Consider the following 20,627-nt stretch of genomic DNA (forward strand, 5'->3'; position numbering starts at 1 on the left):
CAGCACTGTGAGTGCACCTACATCACAGGGACTGCAGCAGTTCAAGAAGGTGGCTCACCATCACCTTCTTAAGGGCAATTAGGGATGGGCAATAAATGCTGGCTAGCCAGCATGCCCAATCCTGTGAAAAGAATAGATAAAAGTTTTTCCATTCATAATCGGTTGAGTAAAGTACTTTGCATCATTTGCATTTAAATAAATATTCAATGATGTAGATGTTAGCAAGAGGGGTAGGAGTGTGCATATTGAAGATTTATTGAAAGTTTAATGCTGGAATTGTTTTCCCATCAGGAATTGAGTATCAAAGGCCGAAGCACCAGAACTCAACTGAGAACGAGATAGACAGAATTTCATCAGAAAGTCCACCTCCCGAAGAGAGTCCAGAGCTCTACCGGAAGGGAACAACACCCCCAGATCTTACTCCAGAACACAGCCCTGTACCAAGCCGATCATCCAGCTCACCATCAACCTCACCACCAAAGTACAGAAAAAAGAATTCAAGGCTTGTGAGACAGGTCAACTTAGAACATGACAAAGGGCAAGACATTCAGGTGCTGCTGGAAGGTGGAAGGGATGAATACCCAAGACCTACTAACTGGAATGATAAGCAGCGATTGGGCAATCGAAGAGGAGGAAGCAAAGGAAGCAGCCACTCAAATACACCATCGATAGCTGAGGAGATCAGGGAAAGAGGTAACGAATGCAAATACAAACACAGACCCACTGACAGAAAAGGAACAGAGTCACCAACTTTTTCATGGACATCCTATCGGTTGCATAATCATGATTCAGGTAGCCAACTGCATGAGCAGGACGAAGAAAAACTTAGTAACTACGAAATGGAAATGAAGCCCCTACAACGCATGGAGTCCTATGTGCAAGATACATTTTCAGAAAAACACTACAGTAATCTCAGCTCCAAAAACATGATGGAAGATTACCACCCAGACTTTCTTAGCTATGGAGTTCAGAGGCTAAAACCCACAACACAAAATAAAGAGAACTTCAGACCTATGCCCCCCTCTGAGCCCAATGTACAAAGGCTGGAGACCCTGAGAATGAATGTAAAGCTGGAGCCTCGACCATCAAGGCATGATATTAGTATGTCACTAAATTCAAAGACAGTAACTATACCACAGTGTGAAGAGGAAGTGATGGTTCAATATAAATCCAATTCAGTAAGTAGTTTGCAAAACTTACCTTTGTTAAATAGGGGCATCTAATTTCAACTTTGATCAAATCAAATGCAAGTTTTGGAAAAGAAGTAATATTTAATGTTTGTTTGAGGTTAAAGACAAACCTGTACTCATACTAAAGCTACCTGGGTACAAGCGAAACTCCTGTATGTCAATAACAAGCAACAGGATCTTATAGTATGTTACTGCAGCATGGACTCTCAAGATCAACTTCCTATTATGTGTCACTCTCATTGTCTATTCTATTTCCAGCACTGCCATCCCACATTTTGATAAGCACAAAATTATAAAATTACAGGTGACTTACAGTTCAAGCTGTAAATTTTCTTTGTAGCTCATAGCTATCAAACAAAAACTTCAAAACAGTCGGGCACAATCATTTGTGATCCCAGTTGACTGATTTTATAAGAAAAATATATTCTACAAGTTAGTTTAATGTAATAGAAGGAATGACTCTAACCAACCTTCAGATTTAAATTGCTATGTCCACTGAGATTTTTGGGCTCGATTTTCAAGTTAGCAGACAGTGTAGTGTGAATTTCAGCTGCAAAGGAATACCTCACTTTATATGCAAGAGAGAGGTTTCCTGTTTAAGTGTTAAGCTCATTCCAGAGGCAGAATTTTTCCTGCCGGCTTCCGAACCCTGCTGACAGACTGAAATGTGGGTCAGAAGCCATACTGTGGGAAATGGGACTTTCCCCAGGGCGGCCAATTAATGGCCAGAGGGCTGGCTCACAATCCAATTAAGGATGGTGGGTGGACTTTCATAGCTGAAGGGTCAATCAGGGGGCTTCCAGCCTGAAAGAAGCAGCAGGCCGTAATGGAAGGTAAATAAGAGAGAGGGTGCTTCAAAATGGAGGCACTTGCTCTCCAGCCTCTTTAAAGTTTAAATTAAAAATATTACTTTTGCAATCAAGCTACCTTTTCTAGTGGGGTAGGGGGAGCCTGCAGCACCCAAGCAGGCAGGGAGGGCCTCTCAGCCTGCCTGGACCACTGCCACCCCAGCCCCCAGTCTGCCGCCAGGAGCCCGCCTCCAGGTATTTAAACTGGTCCCGTTGCCTGTGGGAATCTGGAAGCCGACAGGAAAATCCAAGTCGGCCTCCTTTCATTGGGCTTAACTGACCCTTATTGAGCCACGTCAGTTACATGCCGTGTGTGGGTGGGTGACCCTGCTACCTCTCCATCCTTCCTCCACTAAAAAAGGCCTGGGGGCAGGACGGAGCCAGGTAACTGGCATGCCAGCTAACAGGGCAATTTTTAAATTCTGCCCGATTCTGATCCAGACCCCAAGAAGCCTAAAACAAGTCCCAGAAATTTGCATAATTTGACAGAGCTTGAGCTCTTTTATTGCCCTTTCCACCTGGCGGTAATCTTTTATTGCCAATGCGGCTGTCAGTTAGAAATTGATTTTACTTTGTATAATTCAGATGAAATCATTCTAAAATTAAGTTTAAGAAACCGACCACCTGCAAAAAAAATTCCAGTCACGATCTTTTTAAAAAAAGTTATGCCTCTGAATTATCTCTGACACAAAATACACAATATAATTGCTGGAAAATGGTCCACTGAATAAATGTATGGAAAGAGATCCAATTACTTAGCACAACATGGTTAAAAAATTTGTTTCTTTTAATTAATTTACTAGCAATCTGTGAAATCAGAAAGGAAAAGACAATACTATTTGCTTGTAAAAGTCACACATACTGACAAATATACAGTTATAGTGTGGTGGAAATTTTAATTCAGAAATGAAAACTGTCAAGGACAAAGAGACTGAATAGTAGCTATTAAATATATAATTTATCTAATGGGAAAATGGATTAGGCTATTTAGCCCCCTCAAAACTGTTTAACAATTCAGTTAGATTATGGTCAATCTGTACCTTAACTGCATTTACCTGCCTATGCTACATATACCTTGAGACGCTAACTGAGCAAATATCGATTGATTTATCCAATAATTCAGCAGGTGTAATCAAATAACCAACAGGTCCTGTAGGTGCTGCAGCTCAGTTGGCCACTTTCCACATTTAATGGTTTAGCAGAGAGTAGACCAGTCGTATCAAAGTTGGATCATACATGTTGCGTAAAAGTCAACACAAGAAAGTTATATTTCATTACTATATCAATTTTATTGTACAAGCAGGTGGTGTATTAAAACCTCCCATATCTTTAATATGAAAGTTACTTTCACCTGCTACAGAAAATCTGATTCTGCTTTCTTCAAAATTCCATCAATGGAGGTTTAATTTTGAGTTGCTATAACCCTGAGAACTACATATTTCATATCATCAGAGAATCTTATAACACAGAAGGAGGCATCTTCGTCTGTCAGGCTGGCTCTCAGAAAGAGTTGTTCAATTTAGTCTCAGACCCCATCTTTTTCCACTTAACCCTGTGAATTAGTCTTCTTCAATTACATGTCCAATTGCCTTTTGGGAGCGACTATGGAATCTGATTCGAACCACCATTTCAGGTCGTACATTCCAGATCTTAACAACTTCTTTGTGAAGAAATTTCTCATCATTTCTTCTCTAGCTCTTTTGCCAATTATTTTAAATCTATGGTCTCTGGTTACAAACCCACTTGCCTGAGGAAATAGTTTCTCTCCAATTAGTCTATGAAAACCCCTCATAATCTTGAATACCTTTATTAGGTCTCCCCTTAACCTTTTCCAATCTAAGGAGAACAATCCCAGTTTCTCCAATCCGCCCAAAAATTTAACTCCCTTATCCATTTTATGCCTCCTCTTCACCTTCTCCAAGGCATTGATGTCCTTTCTTAAAGTGTGGTGTTCAGAATTGCACACAATGCTCCAGTTGAGACTTAACTAGTTACAAAGTTTAGCATGGGCAGAATATTACACCTCACAGGTGGGCGCGTGCCCAACCCAATTGGGCATAAAATAGCGCAAGAAGACATCGGGCGAGCATCCTGACGTCATCCCATGCTAACGTGATATTCCATTTGGTAGTCAGCTGCCGACAATTAAGAGGGCAACTAAGCCCATTAGTGGCACAATTGTCTCTGATTTTTCGTGGCCTGTCCAACCTTATGGTTGGCGGATGGGCAAATCGGCTAGGTGGACTTTGCATTTTTCATCAAACCTCATCCAAGGGTGGGATGAGGTTTCCGTTATTAAATAAAATAAAAATAAAAATCCGTGGATAGCATTTTTATCATCTATATGTTCAGGTGCCTGATTGTGATGCTTGGACGTTTTTTTTCTGATTTTCAAAACTTTATTTCGTGGTTTTTGAGTCTGCAGCTCCCTGAGGCAGCTCTCTACCTTCAGGGAGCTTTCTCTCAGCGCTGAGCTTTCCAGTGCGTGCTTCACGCTGGCTGGTCGTTAATTGGCCAGCTAGCATGAAATCGCGGTCAGGGGCCGATCACGGTCAGCGGTCCGTTTCCTGGCCGATCATGGGCCCGCCGAGCTGAACATTCAGGCCCATGACTTTTTTGCTTTTGTATTTAATGCCCCTATTTACAAAGTCAAGTATCCCACATGCTTTCCGCACTGCCTTATGAACTTGCCCTGTCACCTTCAAAGACCTGTGAATTTATACCCCCAGGTCCTTCTGCTCTTGTAGCCCCCTCAAAGCAGCACCATTTATATTATACTGCCTCTCCATGTTGTTTCTCTCAAGGTGCATCATTTCACACTTATCCCGATTAAACTGCATCTGCCATGTGTCCACCCATATCACCAGTCTGTCTATATCCTCCTGAGTTCTGTTACTATCCTGCTCATTATTTACTAAATCAATAATTTTGGATTTCATGTGAAAGCCTTGAAATTCTACACCCTATACCTAAGTCATTTACACCTATAACAAGATTATTTCGGGTTGGCATATATCCCACATATTTTGTTATGTTTCCAGCAGCAAGACTGTGTTGTTACAGTAAAGAAGTGCATCTTCTTTCTTCTAGAGAGTTGGGGTATATTGTATGACCACAGGATTTTGATTCAGATAAGCAGACAGTCAGAACATTCATTAGGGCTGAAGGGATTGTGAGGCCAGTTATAGATTCAACAGAAAAAAAATTGGGAGAGATGTAAACTGGGCTTCAATTTGCTGTCACCCACTTTACACTATCGCCGTCAAAATATTCTCTTTGTATCTAACCAATATATTACATGTGTGATATTTATTATCTGTGTGATAAGGAGGTTTTAAATACAGCTCTTCCATTATACAACTACTATTATAGCGTAGAAATGAGATAAACTAAGTGAAGCTGATAGGAAATATGATGTGACTTTTACAGGGAAAATAGTTCAAAGAAATATTTGAAATATTCTTAGCCTGCCACTTTAGGAATGGGCCAAATGGCCTCCTTCTGCCTTAAATTTTCTATTTACTGGATGTTAATCAATTTCTAGAAATTGTCTGGTTTGTCAGCATCACTTTACTCACATTAATATCACAATGAAAATCAGCACGAGGAGCCATTAAACATCATTACCCTAGCTATTTCTTCAACCTTTCATTAGCTCATTTTAAGAAGCACAACTACTTCAGTGCCTAAGATCTGCTGAGCCATTAAATACTGCCATCTCATTAGCTTTCTCAGTAGTTACCTAGCAACAGCTTATAACTTCATTAAAGGTTCCCTGTATTTAAGTAGACATATCTGAAATGAATTACCTGCAGCTCAATAAGATTACTTTGTATAGACAACAGTTAATACATTTTTTTGTCATCAAATTGGAAGTTATGGCTTTTAAACGTATAAGTTATCTAAACAGATACAGTTCCATTGTACAGTCAAAGGCTAACTGAAATGGCCTGATTAATCCAGGCTGAGGTTCAATACTTTGCATTAGCCGCTTAATCTAAGTTCCTGTAGGACATAATAAATTATTTTTGGATTGTGGCAGCTTGCCTGTATAAGGCAAATAGCTTTTAACCTCTTTATAACTGTGGTACATTATTAAATAATATCATTGTCTTATCCTCACTAGGAATTAATTTTCAGTATAGAATGCAAGGGATGAACAGGAAGGAAATTCACAGTTTGTCAGTTATACCTTAAATCCCACACAGTCCAAAGAGTATTAACAAAAGTACTTGCAGTCACACACAGATTGTAATACGATGTTTGCCTCACTCAACAAAAATTGCACTAAAGCACTGCAACATAATACATTCTTCAGTCTAAAATTTGAAATAGATTAAATATTTGCTACAATTGTTGATGGTTTACTCAGATATTGATTACCTCTTGTGGTGTCATGTAAATAATCAGGTTGAGGAATAATTTAAAAATTCTTTCCCTCTGATTTTTTAAAAAACATTTTTTGCTTTTAAATGCTACTTATTCCATGAACCATTTCCAAGCTGCAAGGTTTGGCAGGTGATTTATTCCCAGGTTTATACATGTACCATTCTTGAACAAGCCACTAAATGGCAAACAAAGGTGGCATGGTTACTTTTTCCCTGTTCTCAGCCTTCTGCTTTAGGAATCACTAAGAAAAACCCATATCTTACTCTGTGTCATAGTGCAATGGTGCACCTGGGTAGCCCAAATAGTTTTAAAATGTTTAATAATGATTTACTTCCAAAAGATGTGTTTGAGATACATCATCTGTATAGAGTATAATTTATGTTTGAATTGTGCAAATGATCCGACATAGTTGCCAGTTGGAGCTGCTGAATAACTCCTCGGGAACTAATGAGTCTGAAATCACATAAGGAGTGATGGTGCCCCATCCAAATCTCAATAACTTTAAAAATTGTTAACAACTGCAAACTGGAGCAACAAATTGCAAATGCAGAATTTTGAATAATAATCGGTGTTGTAACATTAGATTCTGGAATTTCAATATGACAAATGGGCCACCATCTTTTAGTAAGATTTTGAGAGACATATTATTCATTTTTATGAAACCTGACAGTATTAGCAGCAGATCAGAATTAGTTATTGCACATGTGCCTCTGAAATCATTGGGACAAACTTCTGGTTTTTCATTCTCCAGAATAAGGTTTCCAAGATATTTTATATGCTGGGTAAGGAGGATATAGGTCTTTATAATTAATGTCCCATAAACAGGATCATCAGACCAAAAGACCAGACTTTGAAACATGTCATTTCATGGACAGTTGGTCGATTATAGAGAAAAGCAGCATCTATTTATTTTACATTAGGTGTAATGTCGCCTGTTTTCTAATTTGTTTTCATTTGAATACTGTTGTTTAAACAGTGACTGTTACTAACAGAAAGTTGAGATCAAATGTACAGATGCAGGTTAATTCTAATTATTTGGAAGTGTTTACTTCACAAAGGGCTAACAGTGGTGCATACTAATCACTAAGATGTTTCTGCTATTAAAAATGATGACCATTTTTGAGTAGTGAAAAGTTTGGGTAAATTATCTTCTTTAAAAAAAATGATGTCAAACATACTTATTTGTTATATTGTTGGGGGTCACCTAATTTCTATGTCTCATGTTTGTTTCTTTTCTCTTTTAGGGCTCCAATCCTATTCTGGTTGCTATGGTGATTTTGCTAAACATCAGTGTCGCCATTTTGTTTATTCACTTTTTTATTTGAATGCCTATTTGTCAATTTAAATAAGAGAAAACATGAAATTGCATAAAAGAAAACTGATGTACTTCAATCTGAAAAAGTCAGCTTTTACTGAGAACATGGTCAACTTCTTCACATTTTGCCTTTCCTAGATAACAATACTGGATTTTAGTCAAAATTAATGGCATAAATAAAATAGCTCTGTGGCATGACAGAATGGTGAAATATGCTTCCCCATTACTTCAATGATTTAACATGCAATGTTTCAAGAGAAGAAATATAGACAAACCAGGAGGAAGGTAAAATTACCTTAGTTCTGACATCAAGAAACTTAAGACAGTGAAATGTCCATTTGGTTATCAATGAGGATTTACTCTGAATGTACTTGAGACACTATAGTTTACAGTATAATTTTTTGTTGGTCTACTCAAGTCAATTTTCAAAACTATCATAATATTCTCTTATTTATTGTTGTGGAAACATTCATAGTATTTTGATTAAAATGAGCTGAATAAGAAAACAAATATGCCACAGAAATCAACTCATTAGGTTCACTTACAAGCCTATACAACTATTTCATAACTTTTAATCATTTTTTTAGACATATTCTTTTGAAGATTGCAGCAGTTTAAAAGGTGATAGAGGCTATTTAACTTTTTACTTAACAGTAGCACTTATGCACCAAAACACAATCAGTATCTGCAAATGACTGTTTAGTACTTTCAGAGATTGTGAATTAAGAGATGTTCCTGGCTCCATATAGACCATTTCATAACATTTAATATTTGAAATTTTAATGACAATAATTTTCCAGGTATGAAAATGTGTACATCTTGAAAGCCACATAAAGATTTCAGGGTTTAAGGAGTGAATTCTGAGTCCAAGGGGAGGGTTTTTAGCCGTGATGGGGATGGGCACGGAGGTGGGCAAGGTGGAAATTTGCACCTCTGGCCAGCGTGCCAGTTCCCTGGCTCTATCTAGCACTTGGGCCATTTCCTGGAGGGGAGTTGAGGGGGGTGGGCAGTGGCAGCAGGGAGACAGGTAGCCTGTTAAGGCCTATTGTCAGAAGCTGACTGGAATTTTCCAATTGGGCTCCAGATTCCCAGAGGCATTGGGAAACAGTGTGGCTCTCTGGAGGCAGGCTTAGAGGTCTGCCCTGCCTGTCTGGCTTTAGCTGCAGGTGCAGGCCACCCTATGGAGGAAATTCCCCCCACGAAGGTGGGCCGGCTGCTGAGGCCACTTTTTATTTTAGAAGTTAGAAAGAAGATGCTTCCATCCTGAGGTGCCCTCTCCCTCACTTAGCTGCTGCTTCCAACCTAGTAGGCCTTCTATTCACCCTCCAGCTTCAAAAGCCTGCCAGCTGTCCTTAATTGGATGGTGAACCTGCAATCTGGCTACTAACTGGCCCATTCGGGGAAAATCACTGATGAATGACTGTTTCCCCACACAGTGTGTGTTTCTGACCCCCATTTGAGGGTAACAGTGGGGTCCTGAAGCCCACGGGGAAAACCCCACGCCAAGACTTTGTGGCTTTTGCATCTAATTTTTATAAAATATATTTTGTCAATGGTTTTTCGTAGTTCTTCAATTATTACAATGCAAGGCTGCTTACAAAGCTATAGCTGGCATGAAATGGTGAAATGGTTGTGAATTTACTTTTTAATAGTTGTAAATATAAAACAGTCTACAAAATAAATAAGATTTGACTTTGCACTGGGGTGGGGATTTGATAGTTAGAAAATTTAGTCTTGGTAGTCCAACAAAAAATCGAATTGTTATTGATATATGTTTCTTTGATCAGATATCAATCATGTTGAAAATGAGCTTTCCCTAATTTTAATAAATAATCCCCCCGGCCCTCCTGCCCCCTGCAGTTAGGTGTCAACCATTAACAGCTGGTCAGACTACAGCAGGAATTTATAAAGCATTATAATTATATAGGTGTTATCTGGATTTCCATTAATAATTGAAGGGAAAGAGCGATCATTGCAATTAAATGTTCACAATGGCCACTTGAGGTTGTCAGTAATGAGTTTATAACCAGGCATCAGAGATGGTGGGCCAGATATTTGCTACTGAGGAGGGTAATTTGAGTTGGGAAATTTCCCGATTTGGCAGACCTAGTTTAAAGGGCTCCATTGCACCCAATTTTCGTGGAGGCGTGGGTTAATAAGAGTTGGGCCTGCCAACCCCAGAAGCAGGTCATAGGCGGCCACATGGGTGGGTGAGTTCTGAGACAGACAGATTAGAAAGCCAGTTTTTCTGGCTTTAGAAGCTGTTGGTCCCTCAAGCCCTCACTCCTCACACCCCCTCTTCCCTCCCTCCCCACCCACTTTCCATGGTCCCTCTCTGCTAAATCATACCCCCCATTGACCTCCATGTCACCGCCATGCCACCTCATACCCCCACGCCTCTTCCATTCCACCTCATTGTCCCATTCCGCGTCCACAGCCACTCACCCATTATCCACTATGGGCAGACCTCAGGAGCCGCGTGGAGATGAAAAAAATTGAAGTTTTAACAGTCTAATACAGCTGTCACTCATATATACTTGATACTGAAAAAACTCCCATTCATGAAACCCCCTCTAGTGTTCAATCTGTTATTAAAAACAAACTTCTATTCAGAAACCACCTCAAAGACAGCTAATCTTTTAATAGCCTCTTTAAATTGATAATCAAAATGTGAACTCATCTCCCCACTAAGTGCTTTTGTTGCTTTTGAAACTCAGCCAAGCATTCATAACCACCTCAGCTAAATAACAGCCTTTGGGGAATGTCAACAAATAACTCTGTTGAAACTGCAGGAACAGATGGTAATATTTCTCAACCTACATCATTACTCTGACAGCTTCAGCTTGTTTTTTTCATGTTTAGAAGGCTGGGCAATTAAAAAGCTTCAGATCACGACACTTAAACAGACCTTATCCACCCTTCAAGAGTGTTTATGTCTATTCCATCAATTTGTGGCTCCCACAATGTGGGTTAAGGCCATTGGAACAGCCAGATAGACTCTGTTTGAACTCAGCATTAATTTCAAATGGTCTTGCTGAGTTTGGATTTCTTACCTGTGAGATTCACACTCCTTTGACCCTGCTGGCAAAAATGGGATCCATTGGAAATGGGTCATGACATTTGCATCTGGGTTCTGCCAGCCATTTTTAAAGGCCTCACCAGATTCCATGAAAATCTGGCCCAATGGAACCATCTTTTTAAAAAAAATACAACTATTCCACCTCCCCCCCCTTACCAGCCCCACCCCACTACCCCACAATTCTAACATCTGACACCATTTTTACGAACTACACATATAATCAACAACATTTATTATTTAGTACAATGAATGCATCAGCTGGGAACATGACCAATAAAGAAAACAGTCATAAAGTGACAGAAGAAAGAACTTGAATTTACACAGCACTTTTCACATCCTCTGGATATCCCAAAATCCTTCATTCAATTCAATACTTTTGAAGGGTGTTCAAAATTGTAATGTATATAAACAAGACAGTAAATTTGCACACAACATAATTGTACAGAAAAGATAAACGACCAATTAATATGTTTTGCTTGAGGGGTAAATGTTGTCTATGACACCAAGAGAATTCCCATGTGCTTTCTGAAATGGTGTCACCTAAGCAGACAAATGGCTGCTTAACATCACGCCCAAAAAGTAGCACCTTCAACAGTGCAGTATTTCCTCGGGTTATATGCCAAAGTCCTGGACTAGGGCTTGTGCCCACAACCCTCTGACTCAGAGGTAAGTGTTACTGCTGACATTTACAAGGATCACAGCAACATGTTTTATTTATAATTTATTTTTCTCAGCCACTTGATATTCGGTTTGTCAGAAATAAATGTTACTGCAGCCATTGTGTGCCATTCAATTGATAGGTTGCAACCAAATATTGCCACATAATTGTAAGAAATCAATGAAATTAGAAAAAAACTCATTTTCAAAATGGAATTCTATTTCTTTAGAGATAATTTCTTCTAAACAGGTATATTTTTGGTGCATAATCTACCCAGATGCTTTACATCTCATCACTTTCTTAAGTCCACTTCGCCACCAAGAAATGTCAGATAAACAGAACATAACTCACAGTAAAGGCAGAGAAACTTCAAGTTGTCCTTGTTCAAGGAACCTGACTGCAGATTCACTACCTAGTTGGGTATAACACTGATAGCACTTTGACTGGAAAGTATTATTTCTCAACAGAAAATGGAGGCGAGCTACATGTAAAATCTTGTGTTTTTTTGAACAAGGGAAATAGGGAAAACTGGACAGTCATCACTAATGATGGTAATTAGCTAAATCATGTAGCTAAATTGAAGCTGGGTTAAAAATACCACTTTGATTGAGTTGGACTGCATGGGTATTTGCCCAGCATTAGAAATAAGTGTAAACAAAAAAAAGTGCATACGTGGCCATTCAAAGACTTAAATGTTCATTGTATTTCTCACGCCTAGAGTGGGATTGTCCATTTATTTTATATATCTATATCTACTTTTAGTTATAAATGGTTATATGAATGAACCAACGATTAGAGGTGAAATAGTGCAACAAAGACTAAAACTTCTCATAAAAGCAGCTGTGACACCTGTATGTTAAACAACCTACTTTTGCATGTTATGGATTTTTACTCTGAAAAGCACCTTTTTAAAGTCCATCTTTGTGTTCAGTGATATTTTTGGTTTTAATTTTCTGCAGCATCTGGATTCATCACAGTTTGTGTGATCTGTTATCCAATCCATTTTATGCCTTGGCACCAGTCATGCGCACAACATAACATTTCATTTTAAAAGCTAAAACTTTAAATGGAAAACAACATTGTACACGGAACAAACCACCAAGACCCATCCTAGTACTTCAATGAATTGACACGAAGTACTGTATAAATATTTCAACTTTGCCACTTGATAAGATGAAAATATTTGTTGTCTATATTGCATTATATTACTTTGATTCGTTTATAAACATAAACAAATCCGAATATAAGGGTTAAAAAAAATCTACCTGAACCACACATGATTTTCAAAATTTAAAATGCTGTGAATTATTTAGGTTATCCTACCAATGAAGCACCCTGGTTGAATCCACATAGTCTTGAGTGCACATTAACATTGTTTCTGCTGGTAATCCCTTTGGATGGATTATCCTTCTCACTTATGTTATGAAGCTGCATTTAATGGCGGTTATTATTTACAATCGGGAGGGCCCATTCCCCTAAAAACATAAGATAGGTAATTTTTCCAACATCAACTATGGTTCAGAAATCTAGGCCTTGAGTACTTTCTTTTCAACCTTTTTCAACACTCATCATGATGTAGGTTACCACAGTAGGGTTCCAATATTAAATGTCAAAAGTTATCTTCCACACATGTCTGTCATGCTTTACACTTCTGTGAACCATTTTTACTGGAGACAAAAAGAAACTCCAAAGAGATTCTTGCCATTTTGGAAAATATTAAATTTTAGGAATGTGAAAAGGTCAGTTACCGCTAGAAAATCATTGCTCTTTAGCTCATCTCACTCCCGCCTTTTCACCAACTTCCTCAATCTCTTCGGTAATGTTTCATTGTTTCCTTAACTAATCTATACCATTTGTTTCCATGGTCTTTCTCAGTAACTAATGCGCCTACTCTTGACAATGAAAAATTCTTTTGATCAATTCAGTTCTTTTAGCCATAAGGAACTGTCCAACCACGTACTTTCTCTTGGTTCATAAATGTTGCTTTATGTTGGCTTGCCTACCTAGAATTCATTTGAGCATGCTGGTATTGTACAGGGCAAATTCAACTTGTGTGAAAGCTGCTCTCCACTATCTTCTTAAGGGAAGTTAGCGATGGGCAACAATGCTGGCCTTGCCAGTGAAGCTCACATTGCATGAACAAATGAAAAAAGCTGTGTGACCTGGTTAGTTAACTTAAGGCTAAAACTATTCCCATGCTGGAAGATCTGAAAGAGTATTTAAAAAAAAGAAAAAAGACTTGCACTTGTAGAGCGCTTTTCATGATCACCGGACGTCTCAAAATGCATTACAGTGAATTAAGTACTTTTTAAAGAGCAGTTGCTGTTGGAACGTAGGAAGCATGGCAGCTAATTTGCACTCAGCAAATTTCTAGAAACATCAATGTGATAATGACTAGATAAACTGTTTTTTGTGATGTTGATTGAGGAATAAATATTGGCCCGGACACCAGGGATAATTCACCTGCTCTGGTGTCACGGAATCTTTTACATCTTCTGTGCAGGCATATGGGGCCTTGGTTTAACATCTCATCCAAAAGACAGTACCCTCTAACAGTGCAATGTTCCCTCAGTACTGCACTGGTCAGCCTTGATTTTTGTGCTCAAGACTTGGCGTGGGATTTAAACCAAGAGCCTTGTGATTCAGAAGCAAGTGTACTACTGAGCCATTGTTGCACTTGTCTGCTTTCAGGTTATATTTTTTGACACAGGCTTGGTTATTGGCTATTGAGTTGCAGTTGTATAACTAGAAATTAATTATTAATTTGGATTATAGATTGTCTTTGAAGTTCGCTGTCAATAACAACAGTAAAGGGAAAGTGTTTAGTCAGGGATGGATTTTTGTTATAATGCTGTAATCTTCTAGAACTCCTGGCTGCATCGTGTTTGATTATCAGGGAAATTGTAGACGTTTAATGATTGTCCATGTGTTGATCAGAAAGCTAGTAATCATATGAATGTGATTTGAGAGTATAATTTCTGAAGGTATATCAGCTGCTTTCAGCAAGAGGTGTGGAGTATGGGGTTAGGGTCTTTTGATACTATCAGTTTAATTTGACTAAGATTAGCTTTCTTTTATATTTTATAGGACTGTTGCAAGTATTGTGTATGAGGTTGGATGATCAAGGAGTTCCATTTATCCTAAATAATTCTGATGTGATTGCTTTACTTAAATCCAAATAAAAAGTGGTAAATTATAATTTAAAGAACAACAGAAACAGAATATATATTTGTCTTAAAATGCTATGCATGACCATGCCCTTGATAAATTATGGCTATGTCTCCTATGTCTGATATTAGTGTGATATTTGGAGTATACTAATATCTCCATATGTAAGTTTTTACAATATACTTAATGTAGCTTATGAGTTCCCTCTTTCATTTTTCAGTCTGAACCCCAATAAATAAAATCCAAAACGTTTTGCCATCATTTCAAAATTATTAATATGATCTGGATAGTGGTCGACAAATAGTGTTCTATTCTTCAGACTAAATAAGAAAATACAAAAATTAGAATATTGTATCTCCTTGCTTTATGAATTTCAGGTGATATATTTTGTATGGCACATTTAAATTACATAACACAGGAAAAAAAAACAAGGATTATCTCCTTCCTTCAGAATGTAAACTAGCAGCTAACTTGCTTAAGTCATTTGTTTATTTGCTTATAAGTAATCTTTAAGAATCTGTGAACAAATTATTTCAGCTGCAGATTTCTTATATTGAATAGAACATACAGTATTCAATCTAACTGGTCTATACCAATGTTTATGCTTCGCATGAGCCTCCTCCGACCTTTCATCATCTATCCCTATCAGCATATCCTTCTATTCCTTTCTCCCTCATGTGTCCTTATCTATTTATCTGTATTTCCTAATCTAAATTGTTCTACTTTGCCATTTTCCCTCTTTATATATTTAATTCAGCTGATTCAAAGAAACAGCAGTTTTAGTGTCAAAGAATTTTTTGAAAAGCATCTTCCAGCAATAATGATTTCAGAAGAGACCAATGTTCCCTCCAAGCTGCACAGCCGCCTGACTATGCAGCAACCCAAAAGTCCCCGCATAGACCTAGCACAAATCAGCCCCTTTAAAATACCATTTGTGCACAGAAGCACAAAAGAACTTTAAAGGACCCACACACTTAAATGAATAGGCCATGCACAACAAAAACAAATTAGAGGGAACATTGCCAACGTCTGGACACTATTGAGTGTTGCCTCTATATTATTGCAACACTTACCTGAATCGACAATTTTTCAGTTTTGGAAATTCATTGAATTGTATTAATGATAAATTGTGATGTGTACACCCGCATTCGGTGGCTAAGGCTTCATCCACAGCTCTTTCAAGCTCTTCACCCCATTGATCTATCCTGGAGGTAGAGTTTTGCATATACACGTACTCTGGAGAATACATTTCCTGACATCCTCTACTTTGTCTTTTACATGGCAAAATATCTTTCCTTCAGGTCAGTAGCCAACAGCTCTTTCAACTTCAGACCTCATGTTTTGGAGATTTTGTGTCATAATGTTCTAATTTTTTAGAAAAATTTGTGAAAAGGGACCCTAGTTAATCTGAAAGTCTATCTTTAAGCATCAGATCTTTCATGGGCTTTCTACCTAACTGAGTGGCAAAATTCTTCAAGCTAAGAGTTATGTTAATTTTCTAGTCTAATGTGCCAGGGCATCAGGAAAAACAAAATTGAGCTAGTTAATTTGTCCACCCCTACCAGAAAATACATGTTACTCAATCACTGCATTCTGAGGGCTCTAGATAAGTCATTTTACCATGTCCTTAAAGAAGTATTAGCATATGTACTATTTTTAAAATATATTCAAAAAAGGTCCTTTCTTGCTATCCTGCCATTAACAGTTCAAAGAGAGGTACATTTGACCCAAACTTTCTGAAATTTGGTATTTTGAACTGAGTCTCCTTGGTCCTGTAAAATAAGGCAAGATGGGGTCACCTGCAAAATCTCTTTTTTATCAGTGCTTCATCCCAGGCTCTTGGGTCACCAAAGAAAATTTCTTACAACTTCTGATTAAGGCATGATTTAGGTCCAACAGTACTGATTATCTGGTGGGAGAAGGAAAGTGAGCCATGTTGGGGGGTGGTGGGAGGAATTCCCCTGTTAACTTTGTTCCTTGGAATTAACTATTAACGTTCCTAAGAGATAATATTTCCATGATTGATTTTCACACTGGTAATATCAGCTGGCACAGTAAAAGCTATTTCCCCATAATGTTCATACGGACATGCGATGTAGTTCCGTCACCTTTCATTCTTGGGTCTCCTGAGATATTTTATGTTTTCTTAAGAACAGAAGTGAAACTGTCTAATACTCTTTAGTAACATTTAAATCTCACTTCCACAGTCCGAACCAATGTCAATAGTTGTACTGAGGTTGTCAGATCTTTAATCTTGGATTTAACTGGATGTTAGCCTTTCAGTTGGGTCATAATATCCTCTTTAATGGTGAGCACAGCTGAGTAATGTACAGAATAGGAAATACATTTGGATTTTCTTAAACTGCCTGAGTTTACTCTAGGGATTAGACATTACTGTTAGCTGTTCTGCTTGGTTGAACAGTTCCTGGTATCAGACCAGAGAACAAGGTCAACAGAAAGGGAAAGGCCACCGAGTCTCTTTCCAGGTTGATTTTATAAGTGCCTGAAATATGAAGAGAGTATTTTCCATTGTCTGGCTGATATTAAGGACAGAGATGATGTACAGTGCATTTTCCCTCACTTGAAAAGATGTTGCATTTTTTTCAAGTTAAATTTGTGAAAGCATCATAACATGTTGTAAACAGCAATTTTTTACTGTTTATTTTCAAAGCCCTGCTTTTTAATTATTTCCACACTCTTTTGTCCCTGGTCAAAGTAATGAGCACAAAAGATACAGACTCTGTAACCAGCTTTAGGACAAGTGGGCCAGGGTGATGGACCCTGAAATTTTCCCTCTTCTTTGTTCCTCAGCTTCCAATTACTGCCTCCCTTCAATGGCTCATCTAAGTTTAGGAGCGGGCTGAATGAGAATCACAGGCATGAACTCACGTCCTACCACTATAAGGTGCAGTGAGTTGGTACAGCAATGTGTAACATCATCATCTTACTCCAGTAAAATTATTGAAATTATACCTGGACATGAAGATTCAGAATTCCAAAAATGGAGATCTTGCTTTTCCTGTGAACTACATCTAAAGTTATAGAGGAGTCCATGAATACTGAAGATTCTACTCTTTATTTTGTTAAATGATCATCCATGGGGACACTATATATTCGAGTGTACTTCATCTAGACTGAAAACTGTTCTGAATGCTATGGAGAAAAGGGTTCAATGAAGAATGGAAGTAAAACATCATTATATGATTTAACACTTCTGCCATAACTGACAAAGTAAGCTCTTTTGTTCAAGGATATCCAGCAGTTGTATTGTTGAGACCAGAAGTAGCACAACAATAACAACTTGCACTTAAATAGCATCTTTAACATAGAAAAAGTCCCAAGATGCTTCACAGAGGTGTAATCAACTAAACATTGATAACTGGACTTTTATCAATGTGTAAATACTATCTACAACTCTTTCTTTAAAGTCAGGGGCCACCTGGAGACTACACTACCAACCTCCCACCCTTCTATGCATTTTGTGGGCGCTTTTATTTGGCAGGTAATATCCTGGTAAAATTTACAGCCAGAGAAGAATTGACTGAAACCCTCTGTGGTTTAGTAGGATAGTACTACCTGAGTATCAGCACTCCTTTTTTCACTTTTATCATTTCAGACCCAGGATTGGCAGCCATTGATGCAATGTTAACAATTTACTAATATTTTACATGTTGTCCAACTACAAGTGTGCCTTCTACTGGCCAATCTGCAGTCATTAAGAAGCCCAGAACCACTGCAGGCCCTGATCTTTTGAATGAAGAATATGACAATAAGGAAGACTTTGGCAGAAAAAAGAAAAACTTGGGAAATATATAAATACATACACGTTTCATTTTTAGTGCAATCTTAAAAGTATTGACTATTACAATGGCCCTGTGCATTTATTTGCATGTGTCATAATATAACAGTTCATCTACAGGGATAAAATGCAACAAGCTTTTAGACTGCTAAAAACCACCATTGATCTACTTTATAATTATTATGCTGGGGCTTTGATGAAGTACATAGACTGTAATCTAGCCAATTAATGTACAGTCTGCATGCTGCAGCTCTGCACAGAGCATGGAAAGCTACGGCATTGTACACGTCAGCCTATGAGAAGGTATTGCTTTCATCAGGTTTGGTTAGAATTCAACTGCAAACCTAATACATCATTGAACAGTACAGAAATGTTATTTGTCTACTTAATTACATGAGCAATCTTCAGAGAACAGTGTAACATTATAAAATTCTGTAAGAGCAAATTAATTTGGTTTAATAAATCCAATCGATACAAATTCAATATCTGTGCAAATCGGCATAGGGTTTATAAGTTTCTAATTAACAAAGGTTGCATTAAACATTCACTATTTCTGTTTTGGAGTCCTTTGTTGGTTGGTTTTTAAAAAAGTGACAATGGATTTATTTCCAAATTACCTTTATGAATTTTGAATTTGATTGCAGTAATTATTTTATAGTTGGCTTCTAAATCGGCCCAATTAAGATCTATGGTTCATAGACAATGATTTTTGAAATTGGTCTGAAATTTATACGTTGGGTATAGGACACTGCAGTTTTAAATCACAATATCAAGACGCCATGAATCTCAAATATACAATTCTGTTTCTGTATGCTTTCCAGATGGGAAATAAGTTCCAATGTACAACTATGGTTTCTGTGTTATTTTAAACTTTGTTGAACATTGCATGACAGAGTTACTTGCAGTTGATAACATGCAAACAAAAACTTTGTTCAAGTAAACACTTTGCCTCAGACAGCACAAAAATGCCTATTATGATAAACAAGTTGTTGCCTTTTGTGACTCAAAGTAGAGTTCAATGGTTTGAATCTGTCAGTTTTTTCAACCTAAAAATGTTTTTTTGCATGTAAGCAGATGTTTGAAGATTCATTCTTTACTCTCTGATAATGTGTGAAGATTTTATGCTTTAAAAGGGAATGTTGACTTATGAATTATATTCATTCTAATTTAATTTTAAAGAAATAGTTCAAAGTTACACCAGGTCTTTGTCTTTGTTTTCATATTTGTTTCTCACTTTGCTCTCCCTCAAAAATGCCTTGTTTTATAAATATTTCTGTAAGGTAGTTTTAAGACCATGGTGGCCCCACTTAAATCCATTCAGTGACTGTGATGATGCAAACGTTGCTCCTAAATTATTAACATTTGATACGATGAAATACTTCCAACTCACTCCTGTTCAATATAATAATAGTTTCTTGGGTTTTTGCTGAATTACATATGCATCACATTTTAAAAACTGACATAGAAACAAAATTCTGCTACTCACCAAAGTAAATTAGTGACTGATGCTTGGTTCAACCCAAACAAAAAACCTGTAATAATGAAATGATTAATGCCCTGAAGAAAATTGCTTAAAGCTTTAAATATTTTTTTTCTTGCACAATGCTTCAGTGTAATTTTTCTTTGGATTCTTACTGCAATTAAGCAAAAATTTACAGTTGTGAATGCAAGTTATGGTTATGCATCTTTAAACAATATATCTTATTCCTATATACTATAAGCAATAAATAGTCAACTTCATGCAACTGCTGTTAAAAGACTGATTGGTAACTCGAAAGTCCTTTAAGAGTTTTAATCTTCAAGAATCTCAAATTGATACAAATGTGCTTTAATGTAGGAGCTTTCAAGGTGCAAAATGTTGATTGGTTTACTTTTTGCCCTCCAAATGCATACACATTGCCTGCTATTGTGTACTCTTCAACAGTGAGGACAGCCCAGTCCAAGCAACAACAGGGAGGACAACCCAATCCAAGCAGCTGACCTTTCTACAGCTGCTGTGAATGACTGACAGGAGGGAAAATTGATTAAATTATTTTTCAACTGCAAATTCTTTCTCCTCTTACACAAGGTGGTACCTGTTACGTCATTATGTTACACCCCATCTGGAATCAAAAAAGTGAACCTGGGCCACTATTTTAAGTTAAAATGTGGAAGTAGGTCAAGGACGCACAGGTTCAAAGT

At 37.7% G+C, this 20,627-nt stretch overlaps 1 protein-coding gene across 2 annotated transcripts in view; it reads left to right on the forward strand.

Annotated features, from left to right (window-relative positions):
• The window catches only part of jph3b (junctophilin 3b), a 187,616-nt gene extending 167,373 nt beyond the window's left edge, over positions 1–20,243 (forward strand). Inside the window, exons 4-6 of one of the 2 annotated variants that reach the window (XR_013576935.1) lie at positions 292–1,178; positions 7,672–8,027; positions 18,264–20,243. Coding sequence is in view for 1 of the 2 variants with exons in the window: in XM_078544418.1 (XP_078400544.1) it covers positions 292–1,178; positions 7,672–7,752 (968 nt within the window). In the remaining variant the exon portion in view is untranslated. Of the gene's footprint in view, positions 1–291; positions 1,179–7,671; positions 15,414–18,263 lie in introns of those variants that run through there. The other variant, XM_078544418.1, reaches the window with a different exon arrangement.
• The last annotated feature ends 384 nt before the right edge of the window (positions 20,244–20,627 follow it).

This window comes from Cetorhinus maximus, chromosome 6, assembly GCF_964194155.1.
Source record: "Cetorhinus maximus chromosome 6, sCetMax3.hap1.1, whole genome shotgun sequence".
Lineage (NCBI taxonomy): Eukaryota > Metazoa > Chordata > Chondrichthyes > Lamniformes > Cetorhinidae > Cetorhinus > Cetorhinus maximus.